This window comes from Prionailurus viverrinus, chromosome D4, assembly GCF_022837055.1.
Source record: "Prionailurus viverrinus isolate Anna chromosome D4, UM_Priviv_1.0, whole genome shotgun sequence".
Taxonomy (NCBI): Eukaryota; Metazoa; Chordata; class Mammalia; order Carnivora; family Felidae; genus Prionailurus; species Prionailurus viverrinus.
Window position 1 is genome coordinate 69,985,185 of NC_062573.1, and position 13,709 is coordinate 69,998,893.

The window sequence follows — 13,709 nt, forward strand, 5'->3', positions numbered from 1 at the left end:
GACCAAAAAAAAAAAAAAAGGCCCCTTTTGTAGTCACTGATGAATGCATAGTACCTATGAGAGGGCCTGGCATACAACAGGCTCTCAGTAAATTCCTGTTAGACAAATAAAATGACAGCAATTCATTCCCCCCTCAGGGTTTTTAGCAATTGCTGTTCCCTCGGCCTAGAGTTCTCTTCTAGGTATATGTGTGGTTTGTTGCCTCTGTTTGTCCATGATATCTTCAGGCTCCCTCTCTCCAATTGCGACTCCATTCTGTCCCCTCCCTTGACTTATTTTTCCTTTTGCCTTCTTTAGAGTCTGTCTTCCCCAGTGGAATATAAGCTCCTTGAGGCCAGGGATCTGCCTGAATTGTCCCCCACTTTTCCCCAGGCCCAGAGGAGTGCACGGCACATAGTAGGCCCCCAATAAGGGCTCACTGAATGCATAGACACACAGCATTAGTATTATCTAGATCAGAAAACTGAGGCTGGAAAAGGGCAGGATTAGGGGCTGAACCCAGGAGTTTACTAAGAGCGCTTTCTGCCCCAGTGCCTTGGGATAGGCATGGGATTCTTAGAGGCGCCTATGCTACCTCATAGTGGATAATTTGGGTGATCTGAATGGATCCCAAGCCCTTGTGTTTCTTAGAGGAGATCTTGCTTGGTTCCGGATGCTTCTCTGCATCTTTATTTCTCCCGGTACCAGCTTCCCTCAGTCTGCTTTTGGGCTGGTGGCGGGTGCCCTGGCCTAGCAAGGAGAGGCCTCAAGTTCCCAACAGTTGAGCTGGCCTGAGGGGAGCCCAGGCATCTGTAGGGTTGTGTGGGGTTTTTTTTGTTTGTTTGTTTTTGTTGTTTTAAAGCTCGCCACGCGATTCTAATGGGCAACCGGGGATGGGAACCAGGGGCCTTTCTCAATGAGAAAATTAAATCAGGTAAATCATGCGAACGTACTGTGAGGCCTGTAAAGTCTTCCGTGTGGCAAATTACCTTTGTTGTTGAACAGAAAAGGGCCAGAAATTGACCCTCTGTTCCTGCCCGAGCACAGGCAAGGTGGCACCTCAGAACTTCGGCCGAGTGGCTAAACTGTCAAGGAAACGGACCCCCAGGCTCGCTCCCGCCCCGTCCTCTGCGCATTTCTGAGCCCGTGTTCTTTCAGGTTGACGCTAAAGGGTGCCTTCCGTCAAACACACAAAAAAGTATACCCAGATCACAGAGCCAGAGCAGAAACTTCGGGAGCCAGCTCCATCTTCCTGTCCCATGCCATGCACAACGTTTGCCTGGGGACGTTCTGGGTTTTTCCTGCCACGGGCGCTCGCCCTCAAGCCCCAGCTGTTGTTGGGACCCCCTCTGCCTATCTGGCCAGTGTTTGCTTGGTGGCAACACGGGGCAAAGTTCCGACCGGCTGCCTAGCTGGAATGAACCCTGGAACTCTGGAAAAGTTCACCCGGAATGATTCATTTGTTTGAGGATTCTAGTAACAGACAATTTATTTTATTTATCCTGCTCTGAGGCAAACAGTTTATACCCAGCTCAAACATAAGGAGGCACAAACAATAGCAGATCTCTACTTAAAAGTGCCGAGTAGGTGGTCCCAGGGAAGGAGCTGCTGAAGGGGATGAGTCAAGGAGGGAAATCTTAGGGAGGAACCGAGGAGGGAGACGAGAGGCGCGGATATGCTGCTGTAAACCTTCAGTGGCTTCAAGTTTTAAGAGACAAAACAAAACAAAACAAAACCCTCTCATATGAGGTGCCCAAGTAGTTCAGTCGGTTGAGCATCCGACTTCGGCTCAGGTCATGATCTCGCAGTTCGTGAGTTCCAGTCCTGCATCTGGCTCGCAGCTGTCAGCACAGAGCCTGCTTGCTTTGGATCCTCTGTCTCCCTGTCTGCGCCCTCCCCCCCCCCCCCCCCCCCCGCTCTCTCTCTCTCTGTCTCTCTCTCTCACAAAAATAAATAAACGTTAAAAAAAAAAATCTTCCATTTTGGGTGACTTTCAAAGCCTTATCTCCCCTGGGAAGCTTCACAGAATTCTTTTTTTTTTTTCTTTTTTAACGTTTATTTATTTTTGGGACAGAGAGAGACAGAGCATGAGCAGGGGAGGGGCAGAGAGAGAGGGAGACACAGAATCTGAAACAGGCTCCGGGCTCCGAGCTGTCAGCACAGAGCCCGACGCGGGGCTCGAACTCACAGACCGCGAGATCGTGACCTGAGCCGAAGTCGGACGCTTCACCGACCGAGCCACCCAGGCACCCCACGAGAATTCTTTTTGATCAGCAGTTCGGAGCCACTGTTGTGACGAGGGTCAACCTGATTTGTTATTAAGAAGAGTTAACATGGTCAAAGCTTGTGAACGATTCATTTAAAAGAAAGACGTAATAAATTAGAGCCGATTCACAAGCTGCTTTCTGGAGCAGGAGGGAAACGGCTTGGGTGACGGCTCTGGGGCCGGAACCCTGCACACCCCAGCACCTGCCCTCTGCAGAAACCCACAGCTGAGTCAGGCGCCCCGGGGTGCAGCGCTTGGCCACGCCCCCGGAAGTCTTTACCTCTGCACTCCTTGGTCTCTTTCTCATAGTAAGTCCCTGCCGGACACTCCTCCAAGCAGCGTCCATCATAGAGAACCGAGGATGACTCAGCACAGAGGTCACAGTCATCCGCTGAGGGGCCATCACACTCCAGACAGTCTTCGTGGCAGGGGACACACTGGCGTCTGTCTGCGTAGTAGCCGCGGGGACAGGACTGATGGCACATGTCCTTGTACAGGACGGACTCAGGCATACACTCTGGGGGGGAGGAGGAAACGGCAGGTTAGGCCTGGGGCATAGGAGAGGGGGATTCATTCCTTCCACACTGACTCCAGCGACCTGGGTGTTAACGTGTGTGCGTCCCAAGCCCACCCTGCCAGGGCGCATCCCCCACGTCTCCAAACTTTGGGAGAGAAGACCACCTAGGGGGGCCTGAGGAGAAGGTGCAGGGTTTCCAGCCCGAAATGATCAGCCCCTTGGAGGTTCCAGAAAATCTCAGTGCTGTGGCGCAGACTGGCGGTGGCGGAGATGCTGGGGGTATCGTTTGAAAACCCGGAAGGCTGTAACGGATTTTTAAAGTTGTACTGAGCCCCTCGCACTCTTGTTCGATCCCCAAGTGGTTAAGGAATTCTTGCGTTAGCTAATTTTTTTATTCACTGCTAGGGTAGATCAGTGAAATAGACGCGGTTACTCAGCGTGAGGAGGGCACTGTGGGTTTCTTTGATTTTGACTCATTCTCTTATTTGGGGGGAAACCAAGAAAACGCTTTCAATCGCGCCAAGAGAATCCTGTCGATAGAACCGTGCCAGTGAGATGAGCCTTACTCTGGAGAGGAAATCAAGACAGCCTTTCCTGGAGATAATTCCAGAGAAAGAATTCCTAGCCAGAGTGCTCTTCTGAGCCTTAACTGCTGCCTGAATTTTTCTTTCACGTCTTTTTTAGGAGTTGCGATTCTCTGGCTACCTCTGTGTTTCATTAGTATCGGTCTGTCCTGTAAGATTTTGAGCTCACGGAGGCAGGAACTTTGGGTTCTTATCTGTATCTCTAGCGCCTGGGATAGCTTGGCACACCCCCAGGGCTCAGTACATATGCAGAAAAGGGGTTCTCGTCTGTCTTCACTTGCAGAATCCATAATGGAAAGGCTTTATCGCACTCTGGATGTCCTCAGTGAGGTGCACAGAGGTAGATCTATTCCAGTAAAGGTAAGGAGACTGGCTCCTTCCGTTCCGCACGGACCTTCCCCCCCCCGCCCCCCATGCCCAGCAGGGGTGGCATGGGAGAGCCACATCCTCCCCTGGGATGCCCCCCCCCCCCCCCCCCCCCCCCCCCGGGTACCTTTGCATGTTTGCTCATGGATGCAGTCCTGACACATCTTGGGGCAAGGCTTGCACACCCCGTCCATGGCCACGTGCCTCTCGGGGCAGGTTTCCCGGCATGCTCCCTGGTCCAAGACGAAGCCTCCTTGGCAAGAGCGGCAGCTGGTGGCATTTCCTTCACATGTTCTGCAGGGGGCGCTGCAGCGCCTACATGCGCGGTCTTCTGCGTAGAAGCCCCTGTGGGGAGGACAGAGCACAACTGGAGAAGCCTTCCCACTAGGGAAGTGAGCCACGCCTGGTGGCGGAGGGTTTGGGACTGAGCAAACCAGAGGCGCTGCTCGTGCCGTCGGGCAGGATGAGTCTGTCAGCTTCCCGAGGGAGTGCGGGCAGAGATCAAATGTGGGAAGATCAAGTGAAAGTCCTAGGTACTTACTATCCCTGCGAATTTGGTTTGTTTGGAAACGGCTTTTGTTCATTTGTATATAGTTTAGCCATCTTCTGATGTCCCCATTTTCCTTCCTAATCTTTTTTTCTTTATTTTCTTTATTTAAGAGGTTCATTTATTTTTGAGAGAGAGCACAAGCCGGGGAGCACCACGGAGAGAGGGAGACAGAGAATATGCAGTGGGCTCTGTGCTGACAGCAACGTGCCCAGTGCAGGGCTCGAACTCACAAACTGTGAGATCGTGACTGATCGTGACCTGAGCTGAAGTCGGGCTGCTCAACCGACTGAGCCACCCCGGTGCCCCATCATTTTTCTTTTTTTTTTTTTTTGAAATCAGAGTCTAATGTTCGAGGAGAAAACGTATTTATTCAATCCATTTTTTAATGAAGAATTTTAATTTAAGAGATTACTTACCTTGACACCTAATATGCAATGTTAATAGTTACGTTAAACAACTGTTTTTAAAAGGCTCACAAGGCTTGAGGCCCTGTCAGACTGGAACCACGTTTGCTTCTGGCTGCCCTCAGCCAACCTCTGGGGGCTTCTGTGAAACACACACGTCTGGTCTTCGCACACAGCAGCAAACGTATTTGGAGTCGCTGTTCTTGGAATGTATGTTTTTCTGATTGGCTTTCTTCCAGGTGGAATCTGATGTCTGTATATACGTTGTACATCTGCATGATGAAATTATCGTGCCATAGAAATCTCTCACTGCTCAGTGAGCACAGCAAATCTGAAAGCCTCAACCTTTTCAAATCTATTCGGAAGATGAGGGGAATAGAGGTCGTTTCTTTGATGAAAAAAGCTGAGGGCAAGAGCTGGAACTTGCAGAAGCAGGGAAATCATAAACCAGTATAGAGAACGTGGGCTTCCGATGTCATAGGTACCTATTCCAGTTGTTTTCTGTGATTTGCATTCCGTTAGTCAGTTATCGCCGTGTAACAAAACACCCCAGAACTCATCCCTTGTCCGTCTGTGGGGCGCCACGTTTAGGCTGAGCTTACGCTTAGAGAAACTCGTGTCACTGCACTAGAAGAGCTCAGGCATGTGCTCCAGGGAAGGAGGCTTGGCCCCAAGGTGCGCACTAGGCCCAGGTCGTCTTCACGTCACTTTGTCCTCCCTGGCACAGGGACCTCGTGGGGCACATTCTTCTCTTAGTCACGGCAGAAGCGCGAGGGAGCAGGTTCATCCAGGCACACCCGTTTTAAGCCTCTGCCTGCCTTCTGCTAACATCCCGTTGGCTGAATCAACCCTGACCAAAGTCAAGGGTCAGGGAAGTCCATTCTGTCTCCGTGGGAGTTGCTGCAGATTGACAAGCAGAGGACACGGAACCACGGAAGGGTGAAAAATTGCAGCAACTACTCAATATCCTAGAGTCACGTTTGAATCCGAACGCCAATCAGGGATCCTGCCCGGCGTCTTTACTTGATGTCTTAATTAATTAAGGCATTTTACATCTATCTAATTGTTCTTTCAGCTCTCCCTTGGTATTTATTCAGTAAGCAAAAATGTATTGAATGTATCAGGAAGAAACAGGACAAAATAGGACAGGCGTGAATAAAAGTCACGTACCTTATGTGGTTGCGAGAAAGAAAAATTGGAGGAGAAGCAGTTTAGCAGAAGAGGAAGAACTCAATAGAATCCAGATGAAAGCCAGGACCAGGCTTCCTTATGCACGAGTATCTTAGCTGGTTTGGTCCACAGTGGGGAAGAGTCAAAGCCAATGCAACTGTGTCCAGCCACGTCAGTCTCTTAAAAGTGAATTTGGCAGGACAGCGGGTAGAAATGTGTTACATGCCCAACAAGAGCTTGACTGAATTTGAGAAATTTGAAGGTAAGGAAATTAGTGCATTCTCAAGCATGTCACGTCTTCTACCTCAATGAGAGTTTCATGGGTTCATTGTTTCTGTGTACGTAGTGAGGGCTTTGGCCTCACCCAAAGAGAGGCCTGGCTTTCCTCCCCAGCTAACTTCTAAACTCTTGGAACTTCCCAAGGGGTGTGAATGTCTTTGTTATTCCTTGAGACCCAACGGACCACATTTGATCCTTTGAAGAAAGGAATGACTCAGGGCGGGGCCAGCCACACTCTGTAGTTTTAGGAGGGGGACTGACTAAGGAGCCAGTCTTGTGCTTAGAGGTTGGAGGCTTTGGTTCGTGGGCTATCACTTGACCTCTGGGGGATTTTCAGCGCTCTGCCTGGCCAAGGTCCCTACCGAATTGTTTCTGGACACTGAACACGAGCGGCTCGAGTATAGAGTTTGAAAAGGTGCAGCACCAAGAACCTGTTCCAGATTCTTCTCCTAGGGGAGTCAGTGGATGTCCTATGAGATGCTAACGTAAAAAGAATGGATTCAGTCAAAAAAAGAACACAAAATGTTAAGCAGGTCGGGTCAAGTTTGCGTCAAGATAATCGCAAGAGTTCTAAAACACGGAAGAATGAGGAGGAACAGAAAAACGTCCAAGGGATGGCATATGAGAAAGATTCAGATGGATGCTATTTCTTTGGGTGGCTCGGTCAATTAAGCATCTGACTCCAGCTCAGGTCATGATCTCACAGTTTGTGAGTTTGAGCCCCGCATCAGGCTCTCTGCTGTCAGCACAGAGCCTGCTTGGGATCCTCTGTCCCCCTCTCTCTGCCCTGCCCTCCCCCCCCCCCCCACGCTCGCTCGCTCGCTCTCAAAAATAAATATTAAAAAGATTTTTTTAATTGGATATTATTTTTTCAATATTTTGTTTAGTGATTCCTCACTAGCATAAAATTTTCTTCACTTCAAATGGTAAAAAAAAGCACGCACACACACACACACACACACACACACACACTATTGAAGATAACTGCTAACTGAAAAATACGTAAATCTCGGGAACTTGTTGGGAATCAGCCGGAAGGTTCTTCTGCAGAACCCCTTTGCTAAAAGCAGCCTTCTCTCCACAGACCTGCCCAGTACTTGGTCCTGCTATGTTCTCCTCACCTTTACAAAACTTTTTGTTGTTGTTGTTGTTAATGCTTTACTTCCCTGTTATTTTCATTTAAGAAGAAAAAGAATATCTCTTTGGAGAAGAAATGGCCATTTGTATTACGTTGTTAATTTCAAAGTACTTTATATGGAGGTTGTTCGACCCAGATATATGTATGTCACAAGAGCTGTGTGGTTGTGGAGCTTTACCTGGTTTCTATGGACACCTAAGACAGTGACAGCCAGCGCTTGACGGAAGATTGTTTTCCTGCCATCAGAGTTTCAGATCATTCCTATTTGGTGAATTTGAGCACACTTTGGTTTTTTTTTGGTCGCCTTTTAAACAATCGCTGTAAATGATGTATGCTGCTACTCAGGCTTTCCTCTTTCATGAGCATGTACCATATTTGAAAAAGTCGTGGCCACTACGGTTGACTTGTAAGTAATTCTGAATATTTGGCGGCCATTTCACTGCAGGTTGTAGTCCTGGTCTAAGTCTGACTGCTGTTGGAGGATGGGTTGCACCCATAAGGGTGTTTTCTCAGAAATAGCAACAAAGCCACCAAGCCAAGCTAGATGTTATACGTTCCTCAGACTTTATCTTCCCTGTTGTTGTTTTTTTTATAAACACAAGAATGGGGGGGTGGGGCTACTGGAAGGAACCCACCCTACTCAAAGCAGAGGGCACATGCTCACGATTCTGTAGTCTACAGGACTTTTGGGCCATGTCGGTGGCTTCCCTACCGCTCAAAAAATACAGAATATCTTGGCTGCCGTGTATCTGCATGGTGTCCCATTGCTTCAAGGAGCAGCTCGATCCCGGTTTGGGGTAGCGTTGAGCCACCAGCTCACTGGAGGGAGGCCAAACGCTGCTCCTTCGCTTTACTGCATTATCAATTCCCGTAACGTTCAAAGAATCCAAGATGGAGTTGGCAAAGGGTGGGAATGATTAAATAAGTAAGGTGATGATAACAGCAGTCGGTTGAGTCCCACCATGGTAGAGGTTAGCGAAGACGCAATGATGGACTTTGGGAAGTAGGTTACGGGGCTTCACCTTCGTTTTTCTCTCGTGTCTTGGCTAGCTTTGCTGAGGCTGGAGCGTGGTTGATGAAGCGGCTGGGCTGGGAGTTTTCTGACTCTCTCTTGCATCATCCTTCCTTCTCTCCCCAAGAAGTGGTTGTTTAGGGATGGGGGAAATTCGGAGTTTCTTTTTTGGGGCGATGAAAGTATTTTAAAATGGATTGTGGTGATGATTACACAACTCGCAATATCCCAAAAGCCATTGAATTGTACGCTTGGCATGGAGGAATTGCGTGGTGTTAAATTATATGTAAGCTGTTCTTTAAAAAAAGAAACCCCAGTTAGATGAGAAGGTGGCATTGTGTGATGACTAAGCACATACATTTAAGTGCTAGAGAGATTTGGGGTAAAATCCTCGCCATACCAGGGATTAGCTGTGTGATCCTGGCATGCTACCTCGTTCTCGAAACAGCAGAAAAGAAGATTCTTGCGAGGATTAGTGAGGTCATACATTGGAAGCCCTTAGCACGGTGTCGGGACATCACAAGACTCGACAAGTAGCTGTTTTTACGTGGTTTCCTTTCCCTGGGAATGTCTTCGCCTTTTGTGTATTTAGGCCCTGAGAAGGATGACACTCGTTGATATAAACCTCCCCTACTGGATTGTAAGCCTTTTGCAGGCTCAGACTTCCTTCAGTTGCTCATACCTTAGCTTCCAACAGCGATTCTTAATACCTAGTAGGTGCTAAATATTTATCGGCGGAATTGAGTTGAATGTGTTTGGCTTCTCTGCTAGATTGGGAGCTCCTGGAGTACCGTGACTTACGATTGTACCTCCAGGCTCTCTCAGTAGTGGATACAGATACTAATGCTCTCTCTCTCTCCACTACTGAGATAGATCTTGTGGATCTGTCATCGAGTTCTTTTGAATCAGTGAGCAAATGAAATTTCGAATTCCTCACAACAGATTCTGTCGGTCACGTCCCCAAACTTTTCTCGTGCCTTCCTCTTTCCAGTCTGCCTGGCTGTCAGGGTTCTGATTTTATGGGGGTATCCAGGGGTGAACCGTGTTTAGCCTAAACCGATCCTTCTGTGTCCATCCCTCTTGACCGAGATCGGTTTCGGAAATGCAAGTGATGCCTTCTGGCTAATGAGATGTGAAGGGGCTCCGGGGAGGACCGGCTAAGCGTGATCCAAGAGCAAAATGTAAAGGTTGTGGGTTTTCAACGAAGCGTTGGCCACTCACGTAACCAACGCTGGATTTCTAAACTCCTTGTTACGTGACAAAATCTACCCCATTTTGTCTCAGGATGGACACTTCTACTTAGGATTCTACCTAGGATTTCTGTTGTTCGTCACTGTAAGTTTCCTGATATACTTTTCCATTTGATGTTTTCCGCTTCCCTGTTAAATCCTGGAGGTAGAGCCACTGATGGGAAGAGAGAAGGAATTAGAAACCAGGGGACCGAGGGAACCATGAGGAATCAATAAATAATTAACCAGGTATTATTCTATATTTATGATGTAGACCTCCTACCTCACCTACTATAAACATTTCAGGAGAGGGGCGCCTGGGTGGCGCAGTCGGTTAAGCGTCCGACTTCAGCCAGGTCACGATCTCGCGGTCCGGGAGTTCGAGCCCCGCGTCAGGCTCTGGGCTGATGGCTCAGAGCCTGGAGTCTGTTTCCGATTCTGTGTCTCCCTCTCTCTCTGCCCCTCCCCCGTTCATGCTCTGTCTCTCTCTGTCCCAAAAATAAATAAACGTTGAAAAAAAAAAAAACATTTCAGGAGAAAAGATTCATTCATGTGCTCACAGCCCATCACGGTCTGACTCTTGTGATGGGAAAAAAGCAACTAGAGACAAGGTGGAAAAAGAATGTATTTTTGCAAGAGTGACAATGTGTGTATGTAGCAGTCACAAGGGCGGAGCATGCATCTGGCCTTCTGTATGTTTTGGCTGCTGCAGCCAACAGTGATGTCAGAGTCGCGAGGGGACACTTTTGGCGGCTCTGTGACCAGGAACACGGGACAGGGCTTCTTTGGTGCGAGAAGCGATTGTCCTCCGGGTACAGGAGAATGAACCGGACCCGGACGTGAAAGGAAGAGGGACACTTACTCAGGACATCTGGTGTAGCACCTGCCTTCATGGAGGAAGAGAGGGAAGTCTGGCCGAGTCCGGCACTTTCCGCAAAGATTGGCTCCAGAGCAGGAGGCACAGTCCTCTGGACAGTTTTCGCAGCTGCCACTCGTCACCGAGGGCCATGTGCCTTCGGGACACGAGGAGACACAGGCCTGGGCCAACAGATACGTGCCTAGAAGCCCAGGGAAGAAGGCAGATCAGACGGTCATCATGTGTCTGGTCCAACAGCACACACGTCCATGAAGTAATTATTAACTAATTAATTAATTTCAATGTTTGTTTTCGAGAGAGCATGAGCAGGGAGGGGCAGAGAGAGACAGGGAGAGAGAACGTCAAGCAGGCTCCATGCTGTCAGCACAGAGCCTGACACGGGGCTCGAACTCACCAGCCGTGAGATCACGACCTGAGCCGAAACCAAGAGTTGGACACTTAAGTGACTGAGCCACCCAGGCACCCCATGGCTAATGAACTTTAAAGAGTAATGGAACTTCTAGGGGCCCCTGGGTGGCTGAGTCGGTTAAGCATCCGACTTTGGCTCGGGTCATGATCTCATGGTTTGTGAGTTCAAGTCCCTTGTCAGACTCTGCTGTCAGTGCAGAGCCTGCTTTGGATCCTCTGTCTCCCTCTTTCTCTGTCTTTACCCCGTTGGTGCTCGCTCTCTCTCTCTCTCTCTCTCTCTCTCTCTCAAAAAAACACTAAACAAAAGTGGGGGGGAGTAATGGAACTTCTAGAAATGTCACGTACCCAGATACCCTAACAAATTCTGTGGCAAAATCAACAGATAGCCTCATCATGCCTTTGGATAAGAACCTTTTCTTTTCTTTCCTTTTCTCTTTCTTTTTCCTTTGAAAGCCAGCTTTTTTTTTTTTTTAAAGATTTCATTTTTCAGTAATCTCTACACCCAACGTAGGCCTCGAACTTACCACCCCGAGATCAAGAGTTCCATGCTCTACTGACTGAGCCAGCCAGGTGCCTCTGAGAGCAAGTTTTTACAAGAGGTCACTGTTTGGGTCCCTGCATTCCCTGTGATAGGAATAATGAGGAGACTAGATCGAGTCCTGCAAACCTTTTACGTAAAGATGCCGATACCTGTACGTAAGGGACAGCAAAGTGGCTTGGCCACTTCCGCCCCTTGTCACCCTCCACACTGACCTTTCGGACACGAAGTGCACAGGGTTGCAGATTCATTGCAGGTTTCACAAGAAGGATGACAAGGCTGGTGTCCTCTCAAAATGTCTGTGTGGGGACAGAAACCAGAAGTCAGTGTCCTATGAACAGGCATTATTACAGTGTGGGGAGGGGTCTTGGGGGGTAATCTCCTCCGCCTTCCTGCCCGAATAGAATCCCTTCGAGTTTACATTGGCTAAACACTGGTACCCACTCGCTGCCTACATGGTGGGCTTTATTCATTTATTCTTTCTCTTCCTTCTCCGCTGACAATTGATTATCAAAACATGCTTTGCAAATCCACTGACAGAATAACCTTCGACACAAAAGGGATGTTTGAACTAACAACGGGTTCCTTCCTTCGTCTGTCAGCAGTCTGTGGGAGTATTGCTTGTGTGTATGCGCACATAAAGAGTTTTCTGGTTAAAGGCCATCCCTTCTTTCCCCAAGATTCTTGGATGACCGTTTCTCTTCAGTCTAAGAGGATAACTGAGAATTCGTCACACCTTTCGTGGAGAAACTTTTTTCCTTTTCTTTCTTTTTTTGTTCTTTGGAACCAGGTCTCACGATCGGGCAATGCTTGGTCTCTGTGATCTTCAGAGTAGCCATTTGTGGGAAGCAAACCTAACTCTATGTCCTCTCAAATCATCATTAAACATTCACATGATGGAGCCACCGTCGAGCTTTCTGGTTGGTCAGGTGATTAGCAGACCACCCGAGGTCAACCCACCATTAACCTGGGAAACATTCGAGGTGCTCCGCTCTCCCTTTCCCTCCAAGAGCATTCGCCGGCCAGGCTTTTCCAGGATGTCAGCGAGTCCGCGGGACAATTTCAGCGACCTGCAGAATAGCCTTAGCGACATCACTGAATCGGTGCAGGAGATCTTGACGGAGTCTCAAGCCTGGCTTGGGGATCAGCATGAGTCCCACAGCGGGGAGCAATTAGAAAAAGAAGTTCTGGCTCAGGATGTGTGATACGAATGAGTCTGACCCTCAGTCAGCGATTGTTGGCATCTTCCCATTCCCATCCCTTCCCACCCTCCCTCCCCTGCGTCCTGCTGCTTGTCTTCCCGAGGGTCAGTCTGCCATAGTTGGTTCTGTAGTGACACCTGCCTCCAGAGCCCAGCTGTGCCACTTACGGAGGGTAACCATGGATACGGCAATGAAACTTGAAGAGTCCTACTTTCCATGTCTCTGGAATGAAAAAGCAAAAGGTCCTTCCCTTATAGGACCGTTGCGAAGACGGAATGAAACCGTGTGTGTGATGTGGACGCAGAGTGGCTCAGTAAACGGTAGTCCCTTCTGCTTCCTTTCTCCCCATTTCCTCCTTTGTTACCATTCCACCCCGGGTCCCGGCCTTTGACTCGATTTCTCTCTCTCTCTCTCTCTCTCTCTCTTTCTTCTGTTCCGTACCTGGAGTGGCCCTGGGAGGCATTGCGGGCTTTCTAGGAAGGAGCTACGGTAGATCAGCCGCTGAGACTTGTTCCGGAGGAAACCAGATTCAGAGGTGGGTAGATAGACATCGGTGCGGATGTAGCTATAGATGTGCGGACAGAAATGATCATCCTGCTGTGCTAAGTGGTAGTTTTTGTCCCAGTTTGGGGAGAGCAATACGCCCTCGTTTTTCAGGAGACTGACTGGTGTAGTCTCCCTCGGGGGAGCTGCTCAGAGCTCAGTTAGCCTGGTGCAGAGCGAATGCCCATCCTGGGCTTCTCCCGCCGGCGGTCCTCCTGCCCCTCGGCAGGACCGGGGGTTTCCCTGAAGGCCTTTTTAGCCCGACGGTATCACTTCACCCAAAAGAGAAGGCAGCGCAGATGAGCAACGATTCTGTTGCCGACATCAGTCCTCACGAGTCGCCAGGGAAGTGCAGATCGTGGAGGAAAGGGAGCCCTTGTGCGCCACTGGTGGGAATGGGAATGGGCACAGCCACTGGGGACAACGGTGTGGAGGGGCCTCAGAAGATTAAAAATGGAACCACCATGTGATCCGGCCGTTCCACTTCTGGAGGAAATGAAATCACCATCTTGAAGAGATACCCGCCTGCCCGCGTTCCCTGCTGCGTCGTTTGCAACGGCCAAGACATGGCAACCACCGAAGTGTCCATCGATGGATGAATGGATAAAGGAGTTGTGGGGTATTCGTGCAATTAGAAAATTATTCAC

The 13,709-nt window shown here is 49.2% G+C and overlaps 1 protein-coding gene across 2 annotated transcripts in view; it reads right to left on the bottom strand.

The window, feature by feature from the left end:
- PCSK5 (proprotein convertase subtilisin/kexin type 5) overlaps window positions 1-13,709 on the bottom strand; it is a 457,179-nt gene that overhangs the window by 25,491 nt on the left and 417,979 nt on the right. For both annotated transcript variants that reach the window (XM_047829573.1, XM_047829574.1), the window contains 4 exons: window positions 11,533-11,616; window positions 10,357-10,552; window positions 3,840-4,057; window positions 2,526-2,762 (listed from right to left, as the gene is read on the bottom strand). In XM_047829573.1, the coding sequence (XP_047685529.1) occupies window positions 2,526-2,762; window positions 3,840-4,057; window positions 10,357-10,552; window positions 11,533-11,616 (735 nt within the window). The remainder of the gene's footprint in view (window positions 1-2,525; window positions 2,763-3,839; window positions 4,058-10,356; window positions 10,553-11,532; window positions 11,617-13,709) is intronic.